Source organism: Lynx canadensis, chromosome C1 (genome assembly GCF_007474595.2).
Source record: "Lynx canadensis isolate LIC74 chromosome C1, mLynCan4.pri.v2, whole genome shotgun sequence".
NCBI classification, from domain to species: Eukaryota; Metazoa; Chordata; class Mammalia; order Carnivora; family Felidae; genus Lynx; species Lynx canadensis.
The window spans coordinates 96,922,884-96,940,253 of record NC_044310.1 but is presented as its reverse complement, the minus strand read 5'-3'; the positions used below and the strand labels follow the sequence as shown (position 1 = coordinate 96,940,253).

General features: G+C 41.4%; 1 protein-coding gene across 5 annotated transcripts; it reads left to right on the top strand.

Moving 5' to 3' along the window:
- The first annotated feature begins 4,231 nt into the window (after positions 1-4,231).
- On the top strand, positions 4,232-16,033 carry BCL2L15 (BCL2 like 15). Of its 5 annotated transcripts, XR_003971097.1 has the most exons (6): positions 4,232-4,879; positions 5,201-5,322; positions 8,397-8,621; positions 9,226-9,299; positions 9,754-9,821; positions 15,541-16,033. XR_003971097.1 is itself a non-coding variant. In XM_030326822.1 (4 exons), the coding sequence occupies exons 1-4, from the start codon at positions 4,753-4,755 to the stop codon at positions 9,241-9,243; spliced, it is 492 nt and encodes a 163-aa protein (XP_030182682.1). In that variant the 5' UTR covers positions 4,232-4,752; the 3' UTR covers positions 9,244-11,137. The 5 variants fall into 5 exon arrangements, 1 of the variants encoding a protein (XP_030182682.1); XR_003971096.1 differs by lacking the exon at positions 9,754-9,821; XR_003971095.1 differs by having other exon boundaries at positions 9,226-9,821.
- Positions 16,034-17,370: the final 1,337 nt, after the last annotated feature.

Here is a 17,370-nt window from a genome sequence, read left to right as displayed (position 1 = left end):
TAACGGTGTTCTTCAGTGAAAGAGAATGTAACTTTAACATGGAACTTAGGGCATTTCTTCAAGGACGTAAGATAACATGATCCAAATATCATCTAGCTTAATTCAATGACTTCTTCAACCTAGATACATAAATGGACTGCATACCTTAAAAAATTTTTTTTCACCCCTCACTTCTCTCAACTAGGCTCTTAATAAGAAGAGTATATAACAGACAGTGTTGAATTTTCTGGCAAGGGCCTGGGGTTTGTGCATTGTTCCCCCCTGGAAAATTTCCCAGGACAGTGATTTTCTTTCCTTCTATCTCCATAGTTGGCCACATGGTGATTACTCAATAAATGTTTATTGAATGAGTGGCTGTAAGTAATTAGATTCTGATGATATTTTGGGATTGGTGTTTGAAGTGTGTTTTGTTACATTGTATCAATCAAACACAATCGTAATGGAAGTCTATCTAGACTGGGATTTCTCAAAATTGACGTTTGGGGCCAGATAATTCTTTATTGTGGAGGGTTTTCCCGTGTCCTGTAGGATGATTGTTAGCAGCATCTTTGGTCTATACCCACTAGATGCCAATAGAACCCCCAGTTGTAACAAAAATATCTGCAGACATTGCCAAAGGTGCCTGGGGGGGACAAAATCACCCCCCCATTGAGAATGACTGATCTGGATCATGGGTCCCCAGGGATTAGATGTAGAGTGATCAGAACAGCTTCAGAATTGCATTTTCCATAGTTTGACTTGTTTGGTTAAAACATGAATGTTTGGGGCACCTGGGTGGCTCAGTGAGTTAAGCGTCAGACTCTTGACTTTGGCTCAGGTCATGATCTCACGGTTTATGGGCTCGAGCCCTGTGTCAGGCTCTGCCATGCTGACAGTGCAGAGCCTGCTTGGGATTCTCTCCTGTTCTCTCACTCTGCCCCTCCCCAGCTCATGTGCACTCTCTCTCAAAATAAATAAACTTTAAAATAAATAAATAAACAGGGGCCCCTGGGTGGCTCAGTCAGTTAGGTGTCTGACTTCAGCTCAGGTCATGATCTCACAGTTTGTGAGTTTGAGCCCTGTGCTGGGCTCTGTGCTGACAGCTCAGAGTCTGGAGCCTGCTTTGGATTCTGTTTCTCCCTCTCTCTCTGCCCCTCCCCCACTCGCACTCTGTCTCCCTCTGTCTCAAAAATAAACATTAAAAAAATTTTTTTTAATCAATAAAACACTAAAATTAAAAAAAAATACATAAAATGTGAATGTTCTTTGGGTACTAAAAGAAATCAAATCAAAGTGTAAAGTGTTGCCCATTTAAAGTGCAAGGGAACAGGATGTAGAGATTGGATAAATTGACTTTTTAAAAAATTACAGACTATAATTGAAATACTGATCTAAAGAAAAGTAGGTATAGCTCAGCAATTGAGTAAATTGTTAACTAAAACGATCCCAGATATTGGAGCTTTTAAAAAATTAAGTCCTGGGGTGCCTGGGTGGCTCAGTTGGTTAAGTGTCTGACTTGGACTCAGGTCATGATCTCATGGGATCGTGAGTTTGAGCCCTGCGTTGAGCTCTGTGCTTTCAGTGCAGAGCCTGCTTGGAATTCTCTCTCTCCCTCTCTCTGCTCCTCCGCTGTGCACACATGCATTCTCTCTCCCCCCCCCCAATAAATAAATAAATATTTAATTTAGAAAATAAATAAAAGGTTAAGTCCCACTTGGTTGCTTTTCTGTAATGTGTGGGGCAGAACAGAAGATGAAACTTGTTTTTGAGAAAGTGTAATTTTAAAATCTCAGTGAAGAAACGATGTCTAACTGTAGCCTAGGTTTGCTAATTTACAAGCAAAATGACTAAAGCTTAAATATACCATGGAGTTAATTATATTTCTTCTCCCTAGGAGCTCTCTCTAGCCTTGGCAGACATATGTGACACATGTGATGATGTGATACATAAGTAGATGCATATTTTTTAAATCCTTGAGGGTAGTTGATATTGTGCTTTTAGAAAAATGGCCGTCTGATGTCTGCCTTGGTTGGGAAGTAGTATGTAACGCATGGAATGGGTGCCCTATGATGACCATGGTGCTTTAGAACATTGCAGAGGCAATCATTTGTGTAGTTCCTGACCATAATTTTATTGCCATGGATTAGTGGCTCTTAAATGCCCCCATTTCCCCCAACCCCCTTTTCGAATGGGAGTTCTGGTACAATAATTCTATCCCTTTCTCATATATTGGGTGTTTGGGGGAGGGGAGGCAAATAACAGATTTTCTCAGTTAATAGATTTACACGTTGAGAGGAGCTGCACTCAAGGATCCTCATTCACACGCAGACCTGGTACAGATGACAAGATCCTGGACTTGAGCCCATGATAAAAGGTGATGAGGCTTTTGAGAGAGGGATGTAAAATGTTGTGGCCAGAGCACAAAAGAAGCAAGTGATGTGAAAAATTTCTGGCCTCATTTTTCAGTACTAACTGGGAGTACGGTATTTGAAGTGCAACAGTCAAGGGTAGATGGGCAGTGGGAGAAGGGATGGGATGATTCTTTGGGAAGGTGCTACAATAAAGGCTCAAGGAGAAATGCACAAAGCAGGAAACTTCACCACACCCTTGTCCAGGAGAGGATATTCTCCATTTCTGTAGCCTTATGACATTGATTATGCAAGATAATGCAAAGGATAGATAAGATCATGCAAAGATTAGATTCCAAAGATGGTATTTGCCCACAAGCATATCAGTTGTGAAATGAATTACTGTGGGAAAGGTTTATTATTTGAGGTAAGACAGGACTTGGTTTTAAATTTCTATTCTGCCACCTACTGATGCCACTTACCTTGGGTAAGCTATTTAACACCAGCTGGATGGTATCTTATAACCCCTTTTTTTGTTTTCTTTATGTTATTTTGGAAGTATGCCAAATTAATTTGTTGGAATCCTTAAATTTTCAGTGGCTGGCTCTAGTGTGAAAGGAGGTTGGCTCAGGATTCTCTCTGAAGGACTTTCTTAGAAGTCTCAGTCTTACTTAGTAGAAACTGAAGTTTCAGCCCTAGCGATAGAGGACAAAAACATAACTTGTGTTTCTAGTCCAGGGCCTCCTGGGTGACTCTGTCGGCTGAGTGTCCAACTCTTGATTTCAACTCAGGTCATGATCTCGTGGGCTCATGGGTTTGAGCCCCAAGTAGGGCTCAGTGCTGACAGCCGAGAGCCTGCTTGGGATTCTCTCTCTCACCTCCCTCTCTGCTCCACCCCCTCTCAAAATAAATAAATAAACATTAAAAAGAAAAGAAAAGAAAACAGATGACTGGCTCTTAGTATTTTGCAAGGAGAACTTTCATTCTGAACAACTGACTCACTGTTTATGCTTGAATCTCCTATCAGTCTACCAATCAGAATACCCTTGAAGGGCTGATAGGTTTGAGTGCTGACACCCACAGCCCAAAACTAGGTGTGGCTACATTAAGAAGGCAGGTCACTGTGGGTAAGTGTCTAATCATGAGATCTCCTAAAACAGTGATGGGATCTAACCCTGTTAGGAAAATCCTACTTAATTCTGTTAGAGAGTGAATCTCAGATCCCTTTTACCCTAGTCCTTAGGCCTTGGGCTAACAGGAAGACCTTTAGCATTTACTACATTTCAGAAACTGCTGGTTCATCCCATGTAACATTATCTTATTTAATCCTCATAGTTTCTCTGTGAAATACTTTGTATCGTCTCCATTCATAATTTCTCAAATGCCCAAGTTTTTTTTCCACCTTCTCAGTTTTTATGTATCCTATTTCCTCCTGGAATGGTCTTATTTTTCTTCTTTGCCTCATAATCCCTACTTGTCCCTCAGAGCTCATCTCAGATGTTACTACTTCAAGGAAGTCTTTCTAACCCCCTAGGTTTGATTCCCTATTGCACATTGTAATCACACACCGTATCTCAATAAGCACAAGAAATTATGTGATCAGTCATGTAATATCTGTCATACATGCTAAAGTGTAAGCTCCTTGAGGACAGGAACTATGTCTGTCATTTTTCTGTTATTTCTAGTGCTAGGTATGGTTCCCTACCCTTAGATACTCAGCAATTTGGGGTGCCTGGGTGGCTCAGTTGTTTAAGCGACTGACTTTGGCTCAGGCTGTGCTCTCACGGTTTGTGAGTTCGAGACCCTCACCGGGCTCTTTGCTGACAGTGCAGAGCCCTTTCAGAGCCTGCTTCAGATCCTCTGTCTCCCTCTCTCTCTGCCCCACCCCTGATCGTGTGCGTGTGAGAGTGTGCTCTCTCTCTTAAAATAAGTAAACGTGTAAAAAAAGATACTCAGTTAAATGTGTGATTATGGCAAACAAATGCCATATGTCAGGCATTGAATGCTTATCTATTATAACTTCAGAACCTTCTTTCTTTAACTTATGCCATACACAGAACCTAACAGGAAGTATTTCTAAATGAAATTGCCCAAGAAAGCTCTTCCTCAACTCTATTTCAGTCCTAAATTGGCTAACAATACAAGTTATTAATTAATCTTAGATACTGGCTAGGGTGTGGTTCTGAGAAAAGGAACTGAAAGCCTTCGAAAAGTCTCCTGAGTTCTGTATGAGCCATCCGGAGGAGTCCCACATTTCTGAGCAGCGAGTTTTGAAGGAAATTGGTAGGGCAGGCTCTCGGATTACGTCCCCTTAGGAAACTTTACAAGAGGTGGACACACCTGGCTTACCAGTATTTCTGACTTACTGCTGAGCTGAAAACTGCTTGTTTTGTGGAGAAGCAAAACTCTGCAGCAACCATCTGAAATGAAGAGCCCCCGAACTTTTGAGGAGCAAACGCAATGCATTGTGGACTCTTTACTCACAGACTTCTTGAGCCCCACAGTGCAGGTTGCTAACCGGGACCTACGTTGTGCAGATGAAACAGATTCAGGTAAGGCTTCTGGCCTGAGGTGGTGATTGTAGGTCAATGAGAGAATCTGGGTAGACTTCCTTATTTCCTCTGAAGTTTCAAAAGGCAAACTAAGCTTTCAGCAATACCTGAAAATCAGTAGTCTCAATGGAAGAGAAAGATATTCTCAGTGAAGGGAGATTTTCTGATTCTCGGTGTTGACAGAATATTGAAGGTGCTCTTGGGAGAGAACAGTGCCCAATGTTGTTTAAAAGTCAAGAACTTTCTCCACTGCCCAGATTCCTGGGAGTTGCCATTCCTTCAAGCTCTGTAACAAATGTGAATGTGTTCCCTCTGTCTTAGGAGAGTCGAGCTCTTTTGACGTGGCCATCATTGCTGGTCGCCTTCGGATGTTGGGTGACCAGTTCAATGGAGAAATGGAAGATTCTGTCAAAAACATCATTTCAGAAACCATTCAGGGACAGGTGAAGTTGCTGCTTTTTTTCTATTTCAGATGCTCTTTTCTTACTTCTCTTACATGACTGTGACTAGAAATATCCTAGTGAAAGATTTGGGGGCTTATCTTCATCCAAGGAGATACAGCAGGAATTCTCCAGCTGCTAGTTCTTTAGGAGTTCATCAAAGCCCAAGTGGTAGTGACATTGTTTCCATTTGTTTTCATCAGAGCTGTGCTTAAGTGGCATAGAGCACATCTGTAGCATTTTGTCCCTGGTAAAGCACTTTAGTCTCTAATATACTTGTTTTAGTATTTATTTTGCTGAGAGTGGGTGTCTTCCCCTCCCCCACCCCCAGAAGGCCCAGCAACGAAACTATGTACAGGAATGATAGTCGACAAGTATGCTGCACTGAAGGGTAAGTACTTACAGCAACCCACTAGGGCATATCTGGCTTTTCATCAGAATGATGATTATTGGCAATAGCACTTGGATTCTGTATCGGATGTAAAGACCATCGGCAATGTTCTGGAAGATGTTGCTGATTAATATCAATAATGGCAGGTAATATTAACTCATCACTTAACACGTGCCAGACAGTATTCTAAATGCTTTGCACTTATCTCATTTAAGCCTGATACCACTCTATGAGGTCGTGTAGAAACTATTATCCATAAGTGCAACCTCTCCTCATGTGCATGTAATGCTGTGAGAGCAAACATCTCACCTCTTTGTTCACTGCAGTATTCACACAACCTAGAATAGCACCTTGTATGCGGGAGATCCCCGATAAGTATTTTCTGACTTGATATCCATTTAAGCAGATACGGGAACTGAGAGATAGGGAAACAAGAAATTAGGTTACTCCGTGAGTGTTGAAGTTAGGATTTGAACCACACTCTTCACCATTATGCTTTATTCTTCTTACTGAATATAGCTTGGATGGTACACCTATTCAGGCAGAACCAGACTTGTTACTCCTAATTGCTTGCACTAAAGCTTTCCTAAGGTAGCTAAGAGATGAATTTACTTTTTTTTTTAATTAAAAAAAAGTTTTTTGTAACAGTCCCAAACTCATAGGAAAGTTGTGCATATTGTACAAAGAATTTCCCTCTTGAATCATTTGCGAGTAGGTGGCTGATAGGATGTTCCATCATCCGCTAATACTTCTATGTTTCCTTCAAACAAGGCTGTGCTTTTATATATAACCATGATCTAAACCATCAAAACCAGGAAACTAGTACTGACACATTTTCATCTTATCCTCAGATTCCATTCAAATTGTTCCAGTTGTCCCAATGATGTCACTTACAACAAAAAGATCTAGGCCAGAATCAGATATTGCATTTAGTTGTGATGTCTCTTTAGTATCCTTTAATCTGAAATAGTTCCTCAATCTTTCCGTGATTTTTCATGACCATGACACTTGAAGATTATGAGTCAGTAATTTTGTAGAAGGTCCCTAAATTTGGGGTTTTTCAATGTTTCCTCTTGCGTAGATTCAGGATATGTACCTTTGCAGTAAGATCACAAAAGTGTTGCAGTGTTCTTCTCGTCGTACCTATTAAATGGCACAAATTTCACTTTATCCCATTACTGATGTTAACTTAATCACTTAAGATGGTGTCTGCAAGGCTTCTCTACAGCAGTTATAGCTACTGCAGTTAATATAGTTAAATTTGCATAGGGAGGTATTTTGAAACCATGTAAATATCTAGTATCTCATCAACATTTCAATCTATTCATGTATTTTTTTTCTTTTTCTTTTTTTTTACTCTTTCATGTGTTTATTTATTTTTTTTTTTAATTTTTTTTTTCAACGTTTATTTATTTATTTGGGACAGAGAGAGACAGAGCATGAACGGGGGAGGGGCAGAGAGAGAGGGAGACACAGAATCGAAAACAGGCTCCAGGCTCCGAGCCATCAGCCCAGAGCCTGACGCGGGGCTCAAACTCACGGACCGCGAGATCGTGACCTGGCTGAAGTCGGACGCTTAACCGACTGCGCCACCCAGGCGCCCCATGTGTTTATTTTTTATATCAACATGGACTCATGAATTCCTATCTGTTACTAGTAATCTGTTACCATCATTATTTATTTGGATGTTCAAATTGTCCTAGTTTTGGCCCGTGGGAGTCCTTTCAATCTGGACTGTGTCTTTTTGGCATGTCCTGTCGCTCTGTGAGTACTTCCTTAATTTCTGACATATCTCTTGTATTTCCAGGCCCCAGCCTGAAATCAGCCATTGTCCAGGGAGCTCTGGTTGGTTTTAATGGAGAATGGTATTTGGAAACCAAGATCTAGGTACTCATGTGGATGGCCCTCCCAACTTGTTTGGACTCTGACACCCTGCTGTGACTCCCATGGGCCCCCCTACACTGCACCACAGTACATCTTGCTTGGCCCCATCTAATGACTTTTGTTTTTTTGTTTTTTAATTTTTTTGTAACGTTTATTTATTTTTGAGAGACAGAGCACGAGCTGGAGAGGGGCAGAGAGAGAGGGAGATACAGAATCCAAAGCAGGCTTCAGGCTCTGAGCTGTCAGCACAGAGCCGGACATGGGGCTCGAACTCACAAACTACAAGATCATGACCTGAGCTGAAGTCCGACGCTTAACCGACTAAGCCACCCACGCGCCCCATCCCATCTAATGACTTTTGGATCAATTTTGGGGGGGGGAAGGAAAGAGGGAGAGAAAAAACAAATCTTTTTTTTTTTTTTTTACTTCAGAATTTTCCAGACTTCAGTCATTCAAGCAGTACCTTCACAATTTGGCTATTAAGTACTATCACGTACTTAATATTGTCCTTTCAAATAATTTTGTTGTTCTTTCAATCATTTTGCTCATCCTAAATAATGACACCTGAAATCATGGGTTTGATGGGCTACTTATGTTTTCTCTATACCCATTACAATAAATAACAAAATCATAAAATAGGAAAAGTTTGGCCTTCTACTCCTTAGATTATCTTAGATACAACCAGTGGTACATTTGCTATTCTCTCCTATAGGAAACACTTGCTTTACTGGATTCCTGCACCTACAGCTCCCTGTAGACTTTTTTTTTCGATACTTCGCTGATATCCCATGTCTCTCCCCAGGCAGGACCTATACTGCAGGACACAGTAAAATCTCTCAGCCAGGCCTGGTGTGCTCAGGATTCCAGCTTAGTTTATGAGAGAGCCTTTCTGGCAGTGTCCGTGAAGCTTCTTGAATGTGTGGCCCGCATGGCTCCTGGAATAGCAAGACAGGTGGCTATCCCCATAGTAAACCTGATCAACGGGAACAGTGCCGTCCGGGAGTTTGTCCAGGGCCAGGGAGGTTGGGTAAGTATGTTGGGGCCCTGGCTCTGATAGGCATTTGCATTGTTTTTGTACTCATACCTGGAACTCTCAATTCCTGATTCTTTGTAAGTTGGAAACCAGGTAGAAAAACAGATCTCCCTACTTTGCTGAAAAGAGCAGTAAAAAGGGGAACAGTCAGAAGCTCAGGACTATGGGTGTTGGACTCCAGAGACACTTTGCCTAAAATGTTGACTACTAACTCTACAGAGCTAAATCCCACTTTCTATATATAACTGCCTAGCAAGTATACTGGTGATAGAATGCTAATCTCAGCCTGGCTTCACTCTGCTCCCTGGTGAATTTCTGGGTCTCCTCTCCCTAACATCTTTGGATGTATGTTGAAGAAATTCAGAACCATCCCCCTATTGTCTAACAAAAACGATGTCTAGAGGAGGCATTCTAAGGTCATGTCTTAGGAATCATTAGACCATCTGCTCTCATAGAGCACTCCTCTTCATTTCCAGCATCAGCAGAAGCCTTAGTGAGAGCCGCATTTCTTGAGGGTATCTGCAGATTATTCGTGGTTTCTTTGGGAAGCTCCTGAAAACCATGCCTTTGACTGTAGGCTATCCATTGTTCTTCCTAGGAGAATCTGGAGAGCTGAAGAAGAGGTGGGAGCTGTTTGCCAGCCTGAACATCACTGCCCCTGTGACTGCTCAGGTGATTGATTTCTGGCAGTTAAAGCAGACAACCATATCCAAAACTGCTTTCTTTTGAACAGAACCTAATTTAGCTGAATAATTTCTTTTCTACTGATTGCTACAGTTGGGAGAAGCCCTTGGAGGTCTACAGAGATTTTGTGCTTTGTGTTTTTATGTGAGTTTTAATGAGGTACCATTTAAGCAAAGACCTCTAGACACAAAGTAACAACTTGTTAGGAGCGGAATTGGAAGCATCAGAGCCGGGCTTGGCTGGAGATCTTTTGGGAAAGGGAGCACACAGTAAACTTCCTTCAGATTTCCTCTTGTCCTTTGGGAAGGATCTTGTCTGCTCATTTTGCAACCTAAAGGACTTCAGGGAGATTTCAATTCTTTAAGTTGAGAATTTCTTTTGAATTCATAACCTGAGTCTTGTGTTAATTTCACTAAAGCAGAATTATTTTATGCATTTTTAGGTTGAAAGCAAAAAATAGCAGTTTCTGCATCTGCCCTCCTACCAGAAAGGCCGACAAAAGATAAAACAGTGAGTGCATTTTTACTGCCACAGGATGCAGGAAGTGCTGGCCCACATCTAGGACAGAGGGGCCATCCCAGCTTAGATGAAACTAGCTGCATACCACAGTGTTTTTCAAACCAAAAAGGGGCCTACATACCCCTGTGGACCTTATAAATTGCTGATTTCCAGGCCCCATCCCTAGAGATTCTGATTCTGTAGGGGTGGGCTGGGACCTAGGATGCTACCAGTTCCACAGGGGATTCTTATGTACATACAGAATTGAGACCCATCATTTTAGAGCAAGGATTGGCCATATCCTGCCTGCTCCTTTTTCTGTAAATTCTTTTATTGGATTGCAGCTACACTCACTTGTTTACATATTGTCTATGACTGTTTTAGTACCACAACGTCAGAGTTGAGAAGTTACAGCAGATACCATATGGGCTGTAAAATATATTTACTATCTGGCTCTTGACAGAAAAGTGTGTAGACCCTTGCTTTAAAGCTAAATGAACATCTCTCCTTGAATAATTTAAACTCTGTGGCAATCCTGATAATTTTTGCCAAACACAATTGTACATAGGATTACTCTGTTTTTTAGATTTTCGAGTGTTCTGTTGGTTCTGGCATAGTCCACACTTTCTTGAGAACTTTAGCAAATCAGAAAGCTCTGTGACTCCTGAGTAGTCAGTCAGTAGAGGGTATATATTTTCTCTGGCCCTACCATAAGTGATTGGAAGTGATTGGAAATGAGGCGTATAGTATCCATGTTATGAATATCTTGAAATAGTCCTTAATAATCTCATAGATTCATAGGCAATCATCAAGAGTCCTTAAGTCCCAAAACCAGACTACTTACCTGACTGTCAAGAAGAAAAGCATTGCTGTATCTATTTTGTTTTTTGGGTTTGTTTTTTTTTTTTTTTTTTGCTATATCTATTTTGAAGAGAGGCATTAATGGTTTGGTTACAGTTTGGCTAAAGTGTAACCACATCCCCTCCTTTCAGCCAGCCAGCTATCTGTTTCCCCTCAATGCATAGAATTAAAGATGTAGCGCTGGGACTATATCTTGACTTTTTCAAGTTGTGTGATTTCCTCAATTCTTGGAGAAATCACAATAGGTTTGTAATCCCAAATGAGATTTCATGTTTCTTTTAAGTAGCAATTAGCTTTTTTTTGCTACCAATTGAAGACACTTGATGTACTTCTTTGTCCCTTACATTACTGTAAATTCAACAGGGTGGGTTTTGTGGTATTTTACTTCTTAGGTGAAATCACTATTTTCACATTGACCAATGCTGTTTTGTTCATGAAATAAAATTGTGTCTATGTATTTGAACTAATTCTCAGCAAATCCAATTTAATTGATACAGAAACAGATTGGGGGTTGCCCTGGGCAGGGGGTGGGAGGTGGGGGAAATGGGTGAAGGTGGTCAAAGGGTATAAATTTCCAGTTATAAGATGAGAAAGGTCTGGGAGAATAATGTACATCATGGTGACTATAGTTAACAATACCATATCCTGTATTTAGAAGTTGCTAAAGAGTAGATTTTTAAAGTTCTTACCACACCCATACACACAAAACACTTTATTTATCTGTCCTATGTTTATGTATTTATTTAAAAAAAATTTTTTTTTCTACACCCAGCATGGGGCTTGAACTCACAACCCTGAGACTGAGAGTTGTATGTTCCACTAACTGAGCCAGCCAGGTGCCCCAAAACACACATTGTTTAACTAGGTGAGATGACAGATGTGTTAACTAACCTTACTGTGGTAATCATTTTGAAATACACACATGTATCAAATCATTGCCCTGTACACCTTAAATGTATACAATGTTACAATGTCAATTCTCTCTCAGTAAAGCTGAAAAATACACGATAAAGGTCAGAGGCCAGCAGCCTCCTCTTTGTCTTTTCTCTTCCCTCTTAGCTTCGCTAGCTCCCCATTTTATCCTATACTGTCAGCAAGACATCCGAATAGGAATCTGTTGCCAAGTATACAGCAGTATCTGGAGACTGAGGATACAGTGCTCCTGGGGATTATACCAAGTAAATGGATGAAGCAGCTCTGGCTTAGGTGTTGTGTTCGTTCCTAGGCACCCTCTCCTGGGAGAGCTGAAGTGTTTGGGTGGCAGGGAGAAGGCACTGTAGCCCAGAGATGAAGAATACATTCAGGTTCTCTGATGTTCACAATGTAGTTTCACCAAGACTAATCATGTGACATTGGGCAAGTAATCCAAATTCCCCTGAGCCTTTGTTTCCACACCTTTTTTTTATATAAATTTTTTTAAAACATTTATTTTTGAGAGATAGAGAGACAGAGCATGAGCAGGGGAGGGGCAGAGAGAGAGGGAGACACAGAATGCGGAGCAGGCTGCGGGCTCCGAGCTGTCAGCACCAAGCCCGACGCGGGGCTCGAACTCATGGACTGTGAGATCATGACCTGAGCCGAAGTCGGACGCTTAACCGACTGAGCCACCCAGGCACCCCTGGACTATTTTAAACACTGCACCATGAACAGTTTGGGGCTGCTGTCACAGTTCATAAAGTTTTGGCTTAAGCCAATCTTCTGGCTTTACCTCTCGCCTCAGTGTGATTCCTAAGATTCCTAAGTCTGACGGACTTATTTCCCTTCTTCCTAAATCCATATCCACGAGCTCCAATTCTTTGTATCTATATACCTTTTTTATCCCTATACTGCCTCAGATTGCTGTCCAGCTAGCTCAAAACCTCAGTCATGTTTCCCCTTTTCCCTGCCTCCAGCCCTACTCACCTAGTCTTTCTCACTTATTCCTTGCTTTTTGTCCGGATTCTTTCTATGAGAGTTTGTTACCCCATGCCTGGACTTTTGGTAAAGTCTCTTAGGCTATTAACTGATTGTCCTGTTCCAGGCTTGCCCATTCCCATCTGTCCTAATACGGCCACCAGATTGACCAAAGCTGTGGTTTCCTTGTCTAGTCTTCTGAGTCATTTTCAGATATAATCATTTTGAAATTTTACATACTACTGAAGTAGATTATAAGACTTTTAAAAAAATTTATCAGAGGGGCCATTTCTTCAAAAAAAAAAAAGAAAGAAAGAAAGGAAAGAAACATTGCTTTGATTGCCATTTTCTTAAGATCTTCCAGCGGAACTTTTGAAGGTGATTGGATATGTTCATTGTTTTGATTGTACTGATGGCTTCTTGGGTGTATATACATTTCAAACTTCTCAAGCCACACACTCTGAAGTGTGTAGTTTGTTGTATGTCAGTACTACCTCAGTAAAGTCGTTATATTTTTAATTTTTTTTAATGTTTATTAATTATTTTTGAGAGAGAGGGAGACAGAGCGCGAGTGGAGGAGGGGCAGAGAGGGAGGGAGACACAGAATCCAAAGCAGGCTCCAGGCTCTGAGCTGTCAGCACAAAGCCCCACACAGGGCTCAAACCCACAGACCATGAGATCATGACCTGAGCCGAAGTCGGATGCTTAACCGACTGAGCCACTCAGGCACCCCCTCAATAAAGTTGTTATTAAAAAAAATATAAAACCTTCCCCAGTTTTCCATCGCCCATCAAATAAAGCCTGACTTTTTAGCCTGGCATTCAAATTCCCTCAGGGTCTGTCTCCAACTGCCCTTTCTAGCCTTGTGGATCAAGACTCTTCTCTACATGACCAATCATCCAGTCGGACTGAGAGCCACTCACTAAGCCATCCTCCTCCTGCTGTTCTCTGTTTTATATTGCTTCTCCTCAGGCTCTTCGACATATTCAAGACCCAGCTCAAAGGTCGCTTCCTCGATGAAGGCTACCCAGAAAACCCAAATACAAGGTGATCTTTGCCTTCTCAACATTCTGTTTGCATATTCCCACAAATGGCCTTAAGTTATAGTTATTTGTGTACTTCCCTCCCTACTAGAAAAAGATCCTTGAATGAAGACAACTTGTTGTACACATCTGTAGCACCCCTCCTCCCCATTCTCTTGCGTACCTATGGATCTCATAAATATTCATTAAAAGAATAAATGAATTAAAAAAAAGAAATGAATAGACTCAATACTGAGTCAACAAATGAAAGATAAGATTTCAAGTTTGATTACGTTTTGAACACGATGCCAGGTCTCACCAAGAGTCCCAACTCTGTTTTAATAGAAGGAAAATTGGGTCAATTGCAAATTGTCAGTTGTCGTTAGCCTCCTGAGGGTTGTACTTCCGAAACCAAAGGCAGAGCATGATTCCCTGTGGATGGCTGGAAGCTGACTATGAAGTTCACAGCGGGTGAACCGAAGAGACTGATGAGGTCTCAGAAAGCTGTAGCGATGAGAAGCCATCATGGCCAGGAGATGCATGGGGGACTTTCCTGCTGTGGGTGATGTGTGCAACAAGCCTCGTCAGAGGCGTTTTATCAGCCTCTACTATGTCCATTTATAGAAGGGGAAATGGGTCTATTCTGGGAGATAAAGGGGTCATTTTTTTCCTGGCCATTGTAGCAGCACAGAGCTGGGCTCTGCCTCAGTGGTGGCAGCATCATTCCTTCCATAACAGTGGCCCGGCTGCTCAGGCAGCAGCTCTCAGGTACATGCTCTTTTCCAAGTTCCGGGACCTCCCTGTAGGGAAGGCCCATCTGCTCCTGGCACAGCGAAAAGTGCCTGGCCAGAGACAGGCATGGTCTGTGCCAGGCAGGAGACCTGGAGTACTTGACAGAGAGAGTAACCAAGTCAGGGTGGACCCCTCACCAACACCTAACCACATTACGTAGTGTGCTTGATCACAACAGGTGTAATTTAGGTGTGCTTAAGAGCACGTTAAGCACTGTGGGTCCCGCAAATGTATATGGAAGGCGCTACCGTGGCCTTTGATACATTTAAAACTACACGGGGTGGCTTATGTGTCTTCTTTCGAATAAACTCTTTCCAATAAACTTGTGGGAGGCAAGAAACCTGTGGAGAAACAAAGCAAACTTCCACAGCTGAAAATAAAGACTTCGACCAAAAGGAGGCAGACTAAGAAAGTTGTGCTGAGATGGAGTTAGGGGCGGGCGTTGTGAAGAAAAGAGTAACTAAGCTTTACAGCTTTATTTTCATCTTGGCGAACATTAGGGGAAAGGTGAGAAGTAGCAAAAGAGGTGGCAGTAAAATGAGTAAGGCCTGTGGTTGATGTGGCTAGATAGTTTGGGTGGGGGGGACCCACCCAAGCCCAGGAGGGGCTTGGTGACAAGCTGAGGAATCTGGACGTGCGTGCAGTAGACCATCGGTAACTACTTCGGTTCTTTAGCATTTAAGTGGAGTTTTAAGAGCTTTCACCCACGCTTGGTTCCTAGGAGACGCGAGCATGGAGTACAACTCAGAGCCTGTTGCTGATGGAATTCACAAGGAGGGGCGGGGGTCAGCATGGGAATGGAAGAGACTGGTTGAATCTACAAGACATTGAGGAGAAATGACAAGCAGGCCTTGGTGACCACCAGGATGCTCACAAAGAACTGCGTGTTTCACGGATACTACACAGAGCCCGTATCAAATCAATGACCCTAGTGAAACCAAAGCAAAGATTGTTAAGTGGCTTCCCCAGGGTAAAACAGGCCTCCCCATAGACAGAGAAGGATGTTGTGAGAAACCTGAGTGTATTTCCTATTAACTGATAATACTTGTCCTAATGATCTCCCCTGATATTCTCTTTGGTTAAAGTTTATTTTTTTTCTTTTTCTTTTTTTTTTTTGTCATTGAATTCCAACCTCCGTGACGCTGATGTCGGACATTATACAGGCACGCTCCCCTCTTGCCGGTGCAGGTGACTACGAGGGGCACTCCTCTATGCTGTCATCCACCTTCTGAATAAACAGCAGAACCACAGGAGGCAGCAGTGAGGTGTTCCTTCCTGGCTCTTCTTCAGGTGCTCATTCACTTTTACTTTCCACTAGAACTCACCCCGGCGGGTCCTGACAAAGTGCTCATGGGTCTTTCACTTCATGGAATTGTTGTGTTCACTTAGGGCTTAGGCCGGACCGGTTTAAATGTTTCACCATAAATTTGTCAATTCTTTTACGTATTTGCCAGTCTTTGCTGTAGAACATGTTCCCCCTCCCCAGTTGTTGATCTTCCCACAAGATATAAATGAGTCATCAGAATCTGTATCAAAAAGCATGATGCTCCTGTCGCCTTCCCGTATCGACAGAAGGAAGTGTGAAAAATTAAGTAGCAGCTTAGATTTGTTAAAATAAAACTGTTAATAAAAGTTTTTTTTTTGTTTTCTCCTTCAGTTGTGTTTGTCGTTTGCTTGAGTGGTCGACTCAGGAAATGGTCTTTCAGCGAAGTGGGTTTTTGAGGTTTGGTTATTTCACGATGTTTCTGTATCTTTTGGTTTTAGTGTGGAACAGACTCCTAAGAATTGCTGCTTGCTTTTGAAAAGAAATCTGCAGTTCGGCTCAGACGCTATTTTTAGATTTTTATATTTGGGGTGAAAGGAGGGGCAACTCAGCGAGTTTTTCTTTATCTTGTAGCCATCACTATGTTAGTTCTCCCTAAGAAGAGAATAAAGTTAGAGATCATTCTGAAATATGAGTTTGAGAAATATAGATTTAAAACTTATTTTATTAGGTATCTTTTTGTTTATTAATAGTAAAGTTCTAGTTTTGTTGGAAGTAATTACATTCTAAGGGGACAGAGGGATTGTGAAACTATCTCTTTTACTTGTTAAAATACAGAAAATCATTTTTCTTTTAGGGTTATGCTTTGCTACTCTGCAAATTAACCGGTTAGTTTGGAACATTTTTATTTTAATGAGTAATTACAGCCATGTCTTAGTCCTGAGATGCTTTATTAACCAGTTTAAGGGTGTTTTTTCACTCTATTCTGGCTTGTTTGCTCTCGTATATCCAGCCCTACCATAATACTTAGCATTTAGTGGGTACTCAATAAATTTGTTGAACAAATTAATGGATTTTTGCTTTTTTCTAATTTAAAAAATGGTATAATAATGTTTAAAGAATTTTACAAAGCATCCTTAGGGGCACCTGGGTGGCTCAGTCAGTTAAGTGTCTGACTCTTGATCTGAGCTCAGGTCTTGATCAGGGTTGTGAGTTCAAGCCCTGCATTGGACTCCGTTGGCCATGAAGCCTACTTAAAAAAAAAAAAAAATCCTTAATTCTAGCACTCACACAGTTCATTCTTTTCGGTGCCATTTAGTCTTCATTTAATCATGTACGTACTTTCACATGGTTTTAGTTATTGTGAATTTTCGATTTTATACTTTTAAAGTTTTTCCCCTGTAAGTCTTAAGATAGCCAAATAAAACATTGCATTATTTAGTACAACAAAAAAGTCTCCTTTAATGCTAGATGGGGACTGAGGAATACTATCCTGTTCTCAACAACTACTGTTTCACATGCAGAATCCCTCAAAGACCTTTCTTTTCCTGTTGCGAGGCTCAATAAAATGGATGTAGCTTAGTAGCGCCTCGAATTTCCTAAAGGGAGTTTAAATAATCCAAAACAGAAAAGATTGCTAATAGAGGAAGTTCTAATGGCACATTTCCCGGTTTTCTTCAGGATTATTTCAGACTAATTTTGTTAACAATTTTTTATGGAACTTCTGTCT

Excerpts from the sequence above, each read along its gene's own strand:
- BCL2L15 (XM_030326822.1), top strand. The coding sequence starts at position 4,753 with ATGAAGAGCCCCCGAACTTTTGAGGAGCAAACGCAATGCATTGTGGAC. Across the intron at positions 4,880-5,200 it reads TGCAGATGAAACAGATTCAG|GAGAGTCGAGCTCTTTTGAC; the intron begins GTAAGGCTTCTG and ends CCTCTGTCTTAG. Across the intron at positions 5,323-8,396 it reads CAGAAACCATTCAGGGACAG|GCAGGACCTATACTGCAGGA; the intron begins GTGAAGTTGCTG and ends GTCTCTCCCCAG.